General features: G+C 37.4%; 1 protein-coding gene across 3 annotated transcripts in view; it reads right to left on the bottom strand.

Annotated features, from left to right (window-relative positions):
• Positions 1-16,294, bottom strand: part of REPS2 (RALBP1 associated Eps domain containing 2) — a 216,049-nt gene that overhangs the window by 127,011 nt on the left and 72,744 nt on the right. For 2 of the 3 annotated variants that reach the window (XM_081278302.1, XM_081278303.1), the window contains exons 3-4: positions 3,024-3,172; positions 357-480 (exon numbers count right to left, since the gene is read on the bottom strand). In XM_081278302.1, the coding sequence (XP_081134428.1) occupies positions 357-480; positions 3,024-3,172 (273 nt within the window). Of the gene's footprint in view, positions 1-356; positions 484-3,023; positions 3,173-16,294 lie in introns of all 3 variants that reach the window. The other variant, XM_081278301.1, reaches the window with a different exon arrangement.

Here is a 16,294-nt window from a genome sequence, read left to right as displayed (position 1 = left end):
GCAAAAAGGAATAACTATTCCCCAAAACTGAAAATCTTTAGCATGCTATGCTCCTATTTTACAAAATCTGTATATGAAAGGTTATACCATATAAATAGTTGTTTACAAGTCTACAGATGAATGAGTTTCTAGGACAGGAAACAAACCATTACTGAAATATATTTAATTTCATTTTCAAACAAAAACCAAAAAAAAAAAAAAACCTTGCTTGAGAATATAAAATTAAATTGAGCCATGTTTCCAAAGACAAGAGTAATTAAATCAGGAAATTAAGCAGCTGGTAGCACTGCTGCCTGGTAGATTCAAAAACCTCTAAGACACTGCCTGGGACAGCTGACCCCCAGGTTGCATCTTACCTGGATGCATCTGTTCTGTGCCGCTCCGCAGTTTGCTGTAGCCATGGCTCAAGGGCACCCTCTGATAATGAGGCGGGGAAGAAGGAGGGGAGGCGAGGGGTGACATCGTGGGAGACTGTGCTTCCTGCTTCAAAGAACCAGAGCAGAGTTCAGAGGCAACCACTTGAGAAGACTGGCATTCTGAGCCGCGGTTAGGAAGCAGAGCACAACTCTACGGCCAGTGACCCAGCTAATTTAACAAATGGGAGAAATGTTTCCTCAAAAAAATGCAGCAAGGTTAAAAGGCAGTGTCTGAGGATTCAAAAGTCTCTCAGAGAACAAAGTCTCACCAGTGTTACCTAAATCATTAAAACAAGCCTGAAACTCTTTCAGTTATTCTAATAATATTTTCCTTTAAAAAAATGAAAGACACTGACCATATGAAATAACATTCATTCTCCCCAATTGTGATTTCTTTGTGGATAGATCCAATGTTCATTCATTAATAAAGACTTCTATTTCCTGGATTTACACTTATCAAGTCTCCCAGAAAATGTGAATAATGAAATATATATTAAATATATAGACATTATATAGACATTATAGTTATACATACTATTGGGATTCATTTTGACATAATCTCACATGCATGGAATATAATTTGCTTCAGCTCAGTTTCGAGTAGTTCCTTCCTCTTTCCCTTCCCTCCTCCCTCCCCCTGTTCCTCTTTCTCTACTCTATTGGTCTTCCTTCTATTTATTTATAGTTTTTTAAATTGGTACTTTATAGATATTAAAAGTGAAATTCACATTGGTATATTCATATACGCATATAGCATAACTTGATCAATTTCACTCTACTGTTCCTCCCTATCTAACCCTAACCCTAACCCTCCCCTTCTATTCTCTTCCTTGACTCCACTGATCTCCCTTCTATTTTAAATTTATATTTTAAATCCTTAATGCTAAATATTCTTGGAGCTTACTCTGCCAATGTAAAATGTTAGCATTTTTACTTTCTTTTACACTAAGAGACTGCAAACAATACATTACTGCTAAACCACTCTGACTAGACTTCTCCTAAATACTAGGATGAAGCCTTCACAAGCTATAATTTGAATCCCAATTCGAATATGAACCTGATATAGGACCCTAGGCAAGGTGAACAACCTGATATGATGCTGGGTTTCCTCCTCCTCTTCTTCTTTTTTTTTTTTTTGTTTTTGTTTGTTTGTTCTCTCAAACACTACCAATAAAGTAGTAACTTTGTGGTACCCAAGTAATAAGGGAACAGTGTTTTTTTTTTTTTCAAAACACAGAGACTACTGGTTTCCTTAGTCTAAAGGGATATATACGATCTGAGCTACTGAACAAACACTCTTTTTTAAAAAAGGGGGGGGGATATATTTGCTTTCAAGTGTATGCTCATACCCAGAGAATGGTTATGACCCCAGCCTCAAGTGAAAGGATAAGCCTTCATTCACACAGCTAGGGTACCAGGCCTGGAAATTTCCCTTGGTATCAACCACTGTGTGTTTGGGGATCTTCATTCCTCTCCAAATGTTGGCAGGGAAACATGTCAAGAAATATTGACTAGAAATTCCTACACCACCCTTTTTTAATATATCCTTGAAGAGCTAGTTTAAAATGTGTCAGAAGCAATAGTAGATGCAATTAACAGGATGTGCTACACCTCCCTTAACTATAAATATAAAATTTCTGCAGCAATGCCTCAGATATTCAACATCATCAAGGTGAGCCATAAGTTAATCCTCCGATATAATCCTTTAATGTCCATTAAATTTAAAATTTTTGATTCAAGTCTTCCTAAAATATACCATATTTCTTTAACATGTAGAAAACACTATGTCAAATATAATTTGACTTCTCTATGTGGTTCAGATTCCTTATCAGAAATATGAGCTCTTTCCTTGGTGTCCTCAGGGTTTACTCATGTGTAGACTATTTATCTCTTCTTAATAGGCCCATTCTTCTGAGATTTCATATTTTTGTCTCTACCAATTAACATCTGACTATTGCAATTAGTGGCCTAATTTTAAAAGCCCATTCTCCCTATTCTGGTTCCAAACCTGCTAAATAGGTAATAGCAGCACTCTTCAAAATGGCATTCCAAACATGTCCCCTTGAAAGGATTCCCTGGTGTAAGGAACATAGTAAACACAGATCTCCAGGTCTCTTCACAGCAGTACTTCTTAGGGTCTGTAATGTGCCAATATGCACTATGAATTTCCAAGACTGAGAGCTAAAACTTTCCCCCCAAAATGAGATAAGAAACTGCATTCTCCAAACATATTACCCAGCAAAACCTTTTCTCCAGACTTCTTTTTTGGAAGAAAGGGCCTATTAACTCCTAGAAGCTACATTTCAAAGAACCCAGTAAGAAAACTGATGACCTAGAGAAAGCAAATAAATGTATTAAATCAGTAGCCTTATTTTAGATACAATTCTACACTTAAGTAGGCTCTAAAGGGCCCCTGGATGACTCATGGTAATTCCTATGCGTCACACTCTTTTTCTTGCTACAAGGAAACTTTACTGGCTCACTTCCAAGTCTATAATTGCGTTCCAGATGGTGAGATTTGCTGGAAGCTTAACAACCGACATGAGGCCCTGCTATGAGAAGTTTCAGGATCAGAATCAAATGAACATGCCTAATTGGATTGTTTACCTGTTTATCCTCATCGTCCATTCTTTTGAAGGAATTTTTATCCGAGGTTAAATATGGAATCTGAACCTTAGTTCCATGCAGCTCAGCCGGGTTCCCAAATCGTATCTCGCCATCGTTCTTTGACATCATAAAGTGAGGCAGAGGCAGTTCTTTAGGACCAAAAAGAGAGAAGCTCAAGTGAGGCTTTAATTTAAAACTGCAAAAAAGGGGAACTCAATGGCCAAAAAGATGAATCATTTTTGAGGAAAAAATTCAGAACACCAAATATAGATTCAATTAGGCACAATGAGGATTCATAAAAATATCATGATAGAAAAATGCTATGACTTTAACCAAGGTATTCTGGCTTAACACCTTTCAATGCTGTTGAATCATTGCAAAACAAATTCAGGAATGACCTCCTATTTCGTCCTATAGTTCAGTGCCAAGAAAAAAAAAGATATGACATTGTATAAATACAGTAAGTGACAAATGGTATCAAGTAAAATTTATGCAATGCTTAAATATGCCAGATGCAGTGTTCAGGAACTGCAAATATTAACTCAATTAATCCTCACAGAAACTCTGTAAGATACAGCTATCATTATCAATACCCTTTATAGATATGAAAACTGGCATGAAAGAGCTCAAAAGTGTCCCCAAGATCACAAAGCTTCATCTTTGAATGAGCCATGTTTTGGACCCAAGAAAGCTGGTCCTTAACCAGAACTCTACATCAAGGTCTCCTATTCCTAGGGCAAACTTACTGGGTAGAACAATTTTTCACTCAATGTAATTCTTTTTTATGTAATTTTTTTTATTTTTATATGACAGCAGAATGCATTACAACTTTTATTACATATAAAGAGCACAATTTTTCATATCTCTGGTTGTATACATAGTATATTCACACCAATTCGTGTCTTCATACCTGTACTTTGGATAGGAATGATCATCACATTCCATCACCATTAATTACCCCATGCCTCCTCCCTTCCTAAAAAATTAAATGCCAAATGTTTTCTTTGATATAAGAAGGCTGATTCGTAGTGGGATAGGGAGCGAGAGCATGGGAGGAATAGATGAACTCAATGAAATTCTTTAAGGAACTTTCATATTCAATCTCCATTTGTCTTTACATAACATAATAAGGAAAATATTATCAAGTCCAAGCAATCAATCTAATGTGCAACAAGATTCTAATGTCAAAACCATTAGCCACTCACAATGCAACAAAGAACTGAACTGCAACAGTCTGGTGTATTTACTTATCTTTCAAATTTCTAACAAAACTATTTTGAAAATGGAAGTGATACTTTGGCACACTTATACTTCTCAGCACTGCAAATCACACACAATCACATAGCACAAAGACCCACAAAAAGGAGGATAATATTACGGATTATGCATAATGATTTGCATCTGTATCCATTGTTCAGGATAATACTCATCAGCCTGGCTTTGAGCTTCCATCAGCCCTCCATTCCAAAAACACAGCTGTACTTCCAATGATTGATGCTGTGCTAAAGCCAGAAAACATCTTAGCAACAGCAAGTATCCTAGCTCCCCAGGCAAAGAAGGCCCCTGGTTCTCCAATATCCACATCATGTTTATTTTTAGTTGCTATGTCCACATTTGATTCAAAGAAGCAGGCAATATGACAAATCCCTGTGTGATCAATCAGCCAAGGGCCCAAGAGACATAAATAGAGGAACCAATCTGGAAAATTAAACCAAGACTCTCCTCTAAAGAGAGGAGAGCCGCCATTTTTAATGTTTTATTGTTTCCCAACCTTGGGCAGTTCTCCAGCACTCAAGCAGGAATGGATTTCAAAAGTCTTGCATGAGAAAAGAAACTCCAGAGTCTCAGTGAATCAAATATAAGCCAATCTATGTTCTATTCTCAGAAAAGAGTTTCAGCACACTCTGCAAAAACCATCTAAAAAGATGGAAAAAGATCATATAAAATATTTTGTATCCTGATCTGCCCATGAAACAATGATTCTACTTCCAAGTATTTCTTGAGGAAGAAAACCAAGAGATTCTCGGGATTTATAAGCCCCTGAACAGTGTTTTACTGGCATTCAAAAGACCACTCTAGGGAACAATGCAACCTGTGGTGTTGCTAGGACTTAAATAGAAGTCCCAGATGCCCTTTAGGAAACTGTCATTTCAAACATTCTCCCACTCTGACTATGGCATTTCTACAGAACTGTTCGCCTAAGAAATAAACACACTCTCCCAGATGGCCATCAAACAGCAAAAGACAAAATATGGCTCAATTTCTCTTGTACTTTCTTCAGTCATGTGGTTTTAAACAATCTTCATTTAACAGAACTATAACCATACACAATAACATTCTTATCATTGAAACCTTTCATGAGGGTGCCATTTCCCTTAAGCTGCTAAAACCTATTTAAAAATAAAGACTCTATAACTTTACAGTCTAAATGTTTTTCCTTGTCATACACACACCAAATTTAACAGTGAAACTTTATTTAGAAAATGAATCAATAAAGTATATGCTATGCAATGATGTGTGTCAATAAATCATAGGAGAAGGTCCTTTTATAGTAGTTCATTAGAATCATAGAATGTCTCTCAATGAGAAGCCACCCAAAGCAACAACTGTTTCATAATGGTATCTTAGGTTACAGTCTTTGAACATAGAAGTGCTTTGTATACTTTTTTTTTTCTTTTTGGTACCATGGGTTGAACTCACAGGTGGTTTAACCACCAAGCCACATCCCCAGCCCTTTTTTATATTTTATTACAGACAGGGTCTCGCTGAGTTGCTTAAGGCCTTGCTAAATTGTTGAGACTGGGTTGAACTCACAATCCTCCTGCCTCAGCCTCCTGAGTTGCTGGGATTACAGGTGTGCATCACCAAACCAGCCTGCTTTGGATATTAAATGACTGTTTTTCCCTTCCACTAAAGAAGCGATGCCTCCCCCTTTTCAAACATGGGGGCCTCTAAAAAGTAAGGAAAAATCTTGTTTTTCCATATTTGATGGTGACATAGATTAAAAAAAACATTTTTTAAAAATTTCCTCAAAAATGTAAGAAAAAATGTAAGCAGCATATACTCAATAATAATGGCAAGTTGTACTGGGCCTCAATTTACTGATAACTGGGAGGGGTCAAGGCCAGGCAAAAGAACCCATGTTCCATTTAACATGTTTACAGTCAGTCATTAAATCCCATTCACTAGAAATATAATGTGAGTCAAATACATATCTGTGCATTTTGTAGAAGCCATGTTAAAAAAACTTTTTTTAAAGTGTGAAATAAGCTACTCATAAAAAGACAAATACTATACAATTCCCTTTATATGAGGTATCAAGAATAGTCATACTTGGAGCCAGGTGCAGTGGTACACACCTGGAGACTTGGGAGGCAAAGGCAGGAGGATGACAAGTTCAAAGCCAGCCTCAGCAACTTAGCAAGGCCTAAGCAATTTGGTGAGACCCTGTCTCAAAATAAAGAAAACAAAAAGGGCTGGAGATGTGGTTTAGTGGTTAAGCTGCCCTGGGATCCATCCCATGTACCAAACCAAAAAAGAAAAAAATGAAGAAGAGTTGTCATCAGATTCAAAGGAACAGAAGTAGAAGGATGGAAGGATGGTTGCCAGGGGATTGGGGGCAAGGAGACAGGGAGTTGTTTAATGAGTACAGAGTTTCCTTTTTGCAAGGCAAGGTGAACAAGTTCTAGAAATTGGATGCACAACAATGTGAATATACTTAATACTACTAAACTGTACACTTAAAAATGAGTAAGATGAAAAACTTAATGTTATAGGCATTTTATCACAATAAAACTAATTTTAAAGTGTCTAAAAAGTGAAAATAACTTTAATAATCTATTTTAACCCAATGTCATCACTTCAACATAAAATCAACATTTAAAAAAACTGTTAATGAGGGCTGGAGATATAGTTTAGGGGTAAGGCACTTGCCTGACATGCAAAAGGCCCTAGATTGGATCCCCAGCAGTGCTAAAAGAATAATGAAAGATTTTACATTATTTTTTCATGCTAAATCTTCAAACTTTACCCTCATTGCACACTTCAATTCATATTTGCCACATTTTAAGTGCTCCACAGCCACACATGGCTATTGGTTACCATACTGGAAGTTCAAAGCTCTAGTTGATAGTTTCTATGAGGGGAACATGGGTCACTGTGGTCAGAAATATGCATTGTACAAGAAATAGTATATTGTTAAATGTCAGCAACTAATTGGTTTGTCTTTAAATTATGTAAAGGATATTTTGTATGGAGGGGTAATTTATAAAGGTCTTTAAATGTACTACTTGAAGTTTTGACAAATATATATGTATGTGTATAAAACTAACACCTATATTAAAATAAAGAATTTTCTATCAAATTCCTTTCCCTTTAATCTCGTTTGTCCCACCAGCAACCTCTGTACTAATTTCTAAACCCACAGGTTATCTTTGCCATTACAGAACTTCATATAATGTAATCACATAGTATTTATCCTTGTGACTATCTTCTTTTACAGCATTTTGTGATAATCATCCAACACAATGTACACAGGCATAATTCATTCTTTTTCATTGCTATGGAGCAACCTGTTTTTATATTAATAAATTGACATTTTTATACACTATTCTGTGATAAATATTTAGATTTCTCCACTTTGGGATCACTCTGAACATTCTTCATCTTTTGATGGATATAAATTCATTTATCTTGAGTATGCACCTAAGAACCGCATCTAGCCTGCTATCTATTTCTGTGCATTCTGTGAGTATAATATTTGAAAAAAAAATCAAAAGAAAAATAATACTTTATAACATGAAAGTTATGAGATTCAAATTTCAGTGTCCATAAATAAAGTTTAACTGGAATACAGCCATGCTCTTTTGTTTATTTATTGCCCGTAGCTACTTTTATACTATAAGCAATGAATAGATGAGACAAAGATCACATGGCCTACGAGGTCTAAAATATTATCTGGCCCTTTACAGAAAAACTCTGCTGACCCCTATGTTATACAATGCAAAGGCTATCATGAAATGTAGTCCTACTAAATCAAAAAGTGGCATTTAACAGAAAAAACATTTTACATTGCTTGAAGTTTTTTATTTAAATTTTGGGGTTATTTTTCTTTTCTTTTCTTTTCCTTTTTTTTTTTTTTTTTTTTTTTTGGTGGTGCTGGGGATTGAACCCAGGGCCTCTGCATATTAGGCAAGCACTAGAACACTGAGCTAAATCCCAGCCCTTTACTCAAATTTTAAATAATTTAATTTAAAAATTAAATTATCAGTCATACTAGCCCCACTTCAAGTATCCAATAGCTAGTCATGTGTCTAGTAGCTACCACATTAGATAATATAGTTTTAGATGGTTTTCCGAACTGTTTGGCAAGGGATTCCCTGATTTTATAAGTACTTATAACAACCCCATAAGGCATCCCTTCTCCAGGTGAGGAATTTGAAACTGCCAGAGGGAACTAAGTAAAAAATAGACAAAATAAAGATTTAAAATAAGGTAGTCTACAACTAGGACCCATACTCTTAGCCATTAGTTTACATTGTCATCCTGAAAATTAAAATTCTTCCTATTGAAGAATTGAATATTCAACATTAAACTGTGGCACTTCAGAACCAGAAAATGATCTAGTGAAAACCGATTCAGAGGGCTGGGGATATAGCTCAGTTAGTAGAGTTCTTGCCTCCCATGCACAAGGTCCAGGGTTTGATCCCTAGTACCACAAAAAAAAAAAAAAAAAGAAAGAAAAGAAAAGAAATAAAAAAAGAAAACCCATTCTGGTATTCACATTGCTTTGTCTTAAACATGAAGCAATACAGTGTTAGAGCTATGATCACAACATAACTTCTGCCTCCTGTCTCCCTTCTTTCCTACTGCTTTTCATTGTCCACTGAACTGTACCAGCTACTTACAAGTTTACCGAAAGTTATGACAACAGTGTCCTATAACTGTAAAGTGAATCCCTCCCCACACATTTTCCTACAATTACTATGGAAAAAAAATCAGGCCAGTCTTATCATTCCAATGTCCCAACTATTACACTATTTTTCATTAATTAATTTGAAAAAACACTTGTCAATTTGGAAATGGGCAGCTAGATAACCAGGTTGGAGAAGTGGAGGTTAGAGTGGGAAGGGCGATGGTGTAAATTTTTATGGAGGAAGATGCTGAATAAGTTACTTTTTTCTTTTTTGTACCAGGGATTGAACTCAGGGGCACTTGACCACTGAGCCATATCCCCAGCCCTTTTTTGTATTTTATTTAGAGACAGGGTCTTGCTGAATTGCTTAGGGCCTTACTAAGTTGCTAAGCTGGCTTGGAACTTGCACTCCTCCTGTCTCAGCCTCCCAAGCCGCTGTGATTACAGGCAAGCGCTACCACATCTAGCTGAATAAATTGCATTCATTGGGCATACCATGAGTAAAACCCAAGAGTGAATCAGGAGACTCACAATTTACTGGATTCTGTTACTACCAAGCAATAGCCCTCTTATTTCACCTCCTTGGGCCTCAATTTCCCTGTATGTAATCAGATCAACTCTGGGTCTCTTCCAACTTACATCCTGTGTGTTCATTCCATAAACTCCATTTCTCTGGTGGAAGGGCTCCTCACAGGGGTCCATGAGTGGGCTCTGGGGATCCAAAAACCCTTAAAGTTAAAGGCAACATTTTTTTAAACCTATCATCAATGTGTATTTCCCAGTGAGATTCAGAGTCTTTACTGGATTATCATTGTTCTGGGATTCTTTTGACAATCAATTAGGTTGGAAACCATTGCTCATAATGTTGAAAAAAAGAACTTTGGAAAGGGAGAGAACAACAAATGAGCTGAGACTATGGGCATGGCATAGAGGAGTGGAACCCCTAGAAGAACACAAATGGCCAGCTGTATAGTGGGTCATGCTGCATAAGTGAGTCCCTGGAGCACAGCTAAGAAGGAGAGACAAGTATGAAGAAAACCGCCAAACTAACCACTGAAGAAAAAAAGGAAAGAAACACTGAGATGAACTTTAACCAAAAGAGTTAAGTGACCTCGGCTAAATGGGAAACCCTAACACAGTATTTAGTATTCAAAATGCCATCTAATTAGAATTAGACTTATTAATACATGTATATGCATGTGTGTGTACAGACAGACAGACAGACACACACACACACACACACATATCAGCCCACAGCCAGCTACACCCTTACCTCCTGGGCTTTTTACTCCTTTCTGGCCTACCCTAAGGAGTGCTCTTTTCTATAAATCACCAAACTAGTTGTCATGCTTAAAAGATTCCTCTTAACCCTAAGAGTCAGGAAGGGTTTACCAAACAAGTGGAGCATCTCAATTCAATCAGAGAATCTCTGCTTTTGTTGTTCCTTGGATAAAACAATTCTTGTTTGGGAAAAGAAGCCATGGAAACCAGGACTCACTGTTGCAAAATCTTTCTTTATCTCTCCCAAAGGATCTAAAAAATCTCAAGCAAAGGAAGTGAGGCAGCAGGATTAGAGTCCCTACCATCCCTAAAGTTTTGACTTTGGCTTACAAAAAGCTTTCTCAGTTTCAGCACTACTCACATTTTGGACTGAATAATTTGGGGTTGTTAAGAGAGAGGGTCCTGTCCCATACCATATAAGGTGTTTAGCATCACCCTTGGTCGCTACCTACTAGTGCCTATAGCACCCTCTACAATAGTTTGACAAGCAAAAATACGCCCACACATTGCCTAGAAAGAATTTTAAAAATCATCTGAGTTGAGAATGACTGTTTTACACATAAGTGAGGAGTCAAAAGGAGTTACATGATGTTTACCTTGGGAACTTCTTGGTAGTAGACTTATGAATACAACAGTGTTTCACAAATTTGGGGATTTCATAGAACAGTAAAACTCTCCCCAATAAACCCCCCAAATGAAGAGGACCAACATAAAGTTGCCAACATTTTATTTGGTCAAGAAGTTTATCCCAAACTATAACCCATTATTAATTTCATAAAATAATACCTAACAATAGGGCCAAAAAATCATCTTAGAATTAACTATAAAAACCTCATTTTCAAAAAAATAAAGGCTCATTCTTTTGTCCTAATTCTTTCTCCTTCTATTGAAAACTGTGCCAGATTGCCACCAGACCATGAGCCAGTTTGGGAAACACAGCTCTAGAGAATACATAAATCACACCATTGTAACTGTACTAGAAATGAAACTACCAAAAGGATCATCAAAAAGAAATCAAGTCAGATGCAGTGGTACATGCCTGTAATCCCAGTGGCTCAGGAGGCTGAGGCAGGAGGATCAAAAGTTCAAAGCCAGCCTCAGCAATGGTAAGGCACTAAGCAACTCAGTGATACCCTGTCTCTAAACAAAATACAAAATAGGACTGGGGATGTGGCTCAGTGGTCGAGTGCCCCTAAGTTCAATCCCCAGTACCTAAAAAAGAAATCAGGGGTCTATCACCTTGAATAAGGTTAAAAAAAATGAAATCTTTACTTACCCAACCCTAATTGAAATCATGCATTTCTTTCAGCTATGAATGTAGGCAACAAACAACAATATCAAAAGCAGTATCTGTGATTTTGTTACTCAACAAATCTGGCATTTTAATACCACATTACAGTTGTTGTAGATAGATACTGTCTTTGTTTGTTTGTTTGTTTTTAATAATATCAGAGATTGAACCTAGGTCTGGCACATGCTAGGCAAGTACTCTACCACTGAGTTATATCACCAGACTTTTTGGTTTTGTATTTTGAGATAGGATTTCGCTAATTTGCCTAGCCTGGCCTGAAACTTGTGATTCTCCTGCCTCAAATTCCTGAGAAGCAGGGGATTACAGATGTGAATCACTACACCTGGCAAGTTGTTAGAGACATCTTGATGTATTATCTATGCTCATTACTACTCTGAAAGTATGATAGTTACTTTGAACACTGCTAGATCTTGCATTAATTAAAAAGCCAATATATTGTTATTTGATAATTCCTTTTAATCATCCTGGCAGTTACTTCAAAACAATTGGTTTCCTTATAAATTTGTATCTTTGTATGCATTCTTAGTCTGCACACATGCTCAAGTCCAGTTCCCAGAAAGAAGAAAGGTTACAGCAGTTTCCAGGGCAAATGTTTACCACATGGTTTCTTCATCAGGAATTCTTTCAATTTTCATCCACCCTCCTTCCATCCTCTAAGTAACCTATTTCACCATCTGTTTAACCTCAGCTCCAACTAGGATGAGGCTAGAGAAAGAGCCATTGCCAAGATTTAAGGAGGTATTTGCTATCAGGGTCATGTAAATGTAGAGTCAGCATGTGCATAACCCTAAGAGAAAGAACCCTCTTAAATGATGCACTCTGCATGCCAGTAGAACCAAATGTGTAGTTTTAGTTTACACAAAACTTTTGAAAATGACTCACATGAGAAGTCATTCTCAACCTTGGCTCCATGTAAGAATCACCAGAGTAGATCTTAAAAGTACTAACTCTCAGGCTAGATCCCAGACTCATTTAATGAAAACTTCAGGAGGTGGACCCAGGGACTTATATTTTTATTTTGTATTTAATGCTTTCTAGGTGATTCTCAAGGGCAGAAAATGTTGGAAACCAGGATCTGAGAAAGATGACATGCACCAAAAGGACTTTTGCAAGATCCCTTACAGAATTCCAACTGCTTTAGCTTAAAGAGTGACAGGTGAGACTTTCCCAAGATGGTGGATTAGAGGCACCTAGCACTCCCCTACTTCTGCATGAGAGAGAATTAAAATAACTGGAATGTATCTGCTTACTTAAGTGGGTAACCATGAAGAAATGCTAAAGTTCAATAGACAACAGACAGAAACTTGAAGAAACTCAGTGTGGAATAGAGGGTGGAATAGAGTCCCACCACCCACAGCATGGAAGCAGACCAGAAGGAGTGGCAGTTCCCCTTTGGCAGGAGCAGAGGTAAAAAAAAAAAAAAAAAAAAAAAGGGAGAGTCCCAGCAAGTACCAATGGCACAGCATCCTCCAGATCCTCCAGGAAATATAGCATAAACAGTCAAGGGACATGGGATTTGGATGGGGAACTAGCTATGAAGAAGTTCTCTACAATTCCCAGCAAATTCTCGTTGAACTGTAACTGGAAGCCATCTTGAGAAGGGCCTGAGTTTGTTGTTTTTGCACCAAAGGCCCAGGCATTTCCCTTTCTCTGGGACTCCATAACAAGGTCACTACTCATGCTTGGTGGACAGTGGATGTGAGAGTCAGTTTGGCCTAGAAAAAGATTCTGGAACAAATTCACTGAGAGTTCTAGGCAGTGGGAGACAGGATTTCAGTGCTTGGGGGAACAAAGACACATTCCTCTGGAATCAGTAGTTTGATAGGCCAGCTATCAGGGTCTAGTGGAGTGAGTAGCTGTGTGTGACTACATGCAGGAGGCAGGACTATGAACACCAGAATCATGGACAGTGGATGACATAGAACCTACCACCATCCCCCCAACATTGATCCTTGAGAATCCATGGCCTCTCTCCACCCTCAGGGGCGGCAGGGGTCATGTAGCAGAGCGGGTGTTACCATGGTCCTGCCCTCCAAATACACAGCACAAAAACCTCCATAGATAATCTGTAGGAAGTTCCATCTACTGTGCTAGCTCCTAACCATGCTGTGGTATTGGCATATTCCCTACTCTGAGGGTACAATCCAAATAGTCTCTTTATCTGGAGAGTTCTTCATTCCACCGTAGCTTGTTCCAGCATGCAAGACAGTTAAGAGGTATTCTAAATTATTCCAGCCACAAATGACTCCCACCAGTCATCTGACAAGCACTACAGAGGAAAGAAGAGAAGGATGATGAACCCCCAGGCTTTGATCTGGTATACCATTAAAAGATCAAATGTCCAAATAATTGGAATACCTCAGCTACATGCTGAAGGCACAGAAAACATTCAGTGAAATAACAGCAGAAAAATTCTGAAAGCTTGGGAAAAATGTGGGTATCCAGGTATGAGAAGAATTTAGAAAGCAAAATAGACATGACCAGAAAAGAACCTCTTCATGACATATTATGGTTAAATTGCCAAAAGTACAGAACAACACATATTAAAAACCACAAGAGAGAAGCATCAAGTCACATTTAAAGGCAAATTTCATCAGAACAACAGCAGATTTCTCAGTAGAAACTCTAAAGGCCAGGAGGGCATGGAAAAGTCCTGAAAGAAAATAACTTTCAACCAAAATTACTATATCCAACATGGCTATCCTTCAGAATCAAAGAAGAAATAAAGAGCTTCTAAGAAAAGGACAAACTAAAGGAATTCATGACCAATAGACCAGCATTTATAAAGTCACCAGTGGGAATCCTATACCCAGAAGATGAAGAAAGATTCATGCAATCATAACAGCATGGGAAAGAATAAATCTCACTAGAAGAGTAGACACACAAATGAAAATCAGGAAAGAATCAAACATTATCAATATTGTAAATCATCAAATATCAAAGATAAATAAGACAGGAAGAAATTAATATAGAATATTCAAAACAACCTTAAAAATCAACAAAATGATAGGAACAACTACACACATTTTAATAATAACCCTGAATGTAAATGGTTTTAATTCTCCAATTAAAAGGCACAGGCTGGTTAACCAGATTTAAAAAAAAAAACCCCAACAGTATGTGACCCCCACAAACTCTCCAAACCTGCAAAGACTTACACAGAATAAAAGTAAAGGGATGGAAATTATATTCCAACCAAATGGACTACAAAGAAAAGAAGTAGCTGTACTTATATCCAACAAAAATAGATGTTAAGCCAAAATTAGAGGAGCCAAAGAAGGTCACTACATATTAACCAAGGGAACAATTAACTAAGAAGATAGTGATTATAAATATGTATGCACTGAATGAACATCAGAGCACCCAATGTTATAAAGCAAACAGTACTAGACCCAAAGGAAGAGACAGGCTTCAATACAATAATAGTGGGTAACTTCAATACCCCACTCTCACCAACAGACAGATCATACAACAAAAAAGAAAATCAGGGACTGACATTGTAGCTCAGTGGTAGAGCACTTGCCTAACATGTGTGAGGTACCAGGTTTAATCCTCAGCACCACATAAAAATAGATAAATAAAAGTATTGCATTCATCTGCAACTAAAAAAAAATTTAAATCAACAAAAAAATATCAGAGTTAAATGACACTTATTGATCAAATGGACTTAACAGACATTGCCAGAACATTCTATCCAACACATGCATAAGGGAAATTCTTTTCATCAGCACACGGAATCTTTTCCAAGAGATTATATATTAGGCCATAATGCAAGACTTAACAGCATCAAAAAAAAACTGAAATAATTTCTGGCATTTTATCAGATCATAAAGGAATAAAACTAGCAACCAACCACAAAACAAACTATACAAATGCATGGAGATTGAACAACACACTACTGAATAGTAGGTCACTGAAGAAATTGGCCAGGGGGAGGGGGGTGTTAAAAACTCATAGACTCTGGGGCTGGGGATGTGGCTCAAGTAGTAGCGCGCTCGCCTGGCATGCTTAGGGCACTGGGTTTGACCTCAGCACCACATAAAAAATAATATAAAGATGCTGTGTCCACCGAGAACTAAAAAATATTAAAAAATTCTCTCTCTCTCTCTCAAAAAAAAACCTTATAGACTCAAACAAAAATGTAAGCATAATACACTAGAACCTGTGTGATACAGAAAAAGCAATACTAAGAAGGAAGTTTACAGCAATTAGTGTCTACATTAAGAGGGAGAGGGAGCACCTGCAAATAACATAATGATGCATCTTGAGGTCTTGGAAAAACAAAAACAAAACAAACTCAAAATAAGTAGAAGGAAAGAAAGAATGAATATCAGAGCAGAAATAAATGAAATAGAGACTAAAGTACAAAACAGCTGGGTGCGGTGGTGCAAGCCTGTAATCCCAGAACTTGTGAGGCTGAAGCAGGATTGCAAGTCTACAATAGCCTCAGCAACTTAGTGAGGCCCTGTCTCAAAAAGTAAGCTGGCATGGTGGTGCTCCCTGTAATCCCGGCAGCCGGGGTGCTTAAGGCAGGAGGACCACAAATTCAAAGCTACCCTCAGCAATTTAGCAAATTAGTTGCTTAGGCAACTCAGCAAGCACCTGTCTCTAAATAAAAGCCATAAAAAGGACTGGAGATGTGGCTGGTGGTAAAGCATCCCTGAGTTCAATTGTTGGTACCAAATAAATAAATAGAAAAATAGATAAACAGGTAAAAATAAAAAGGATTGGGATGTGGCTCAGTGTTTAACAGCCCCTGAGTTC

The sequence above is a fragment of the Spermophilus citellus genome, assembly GCF_964194105.1.
Source record: "Spermophilus citellus genome assembly, chromosome: X".
NCBI lineage: Eukaryota > Metazoa > Chordata > Mammalia > Rodentia > Sciuridae > Spermophilus > Spermophilus citellus.
This window is presented reverse-complemented; position numbering and strand designations above follow the sequence as displayed.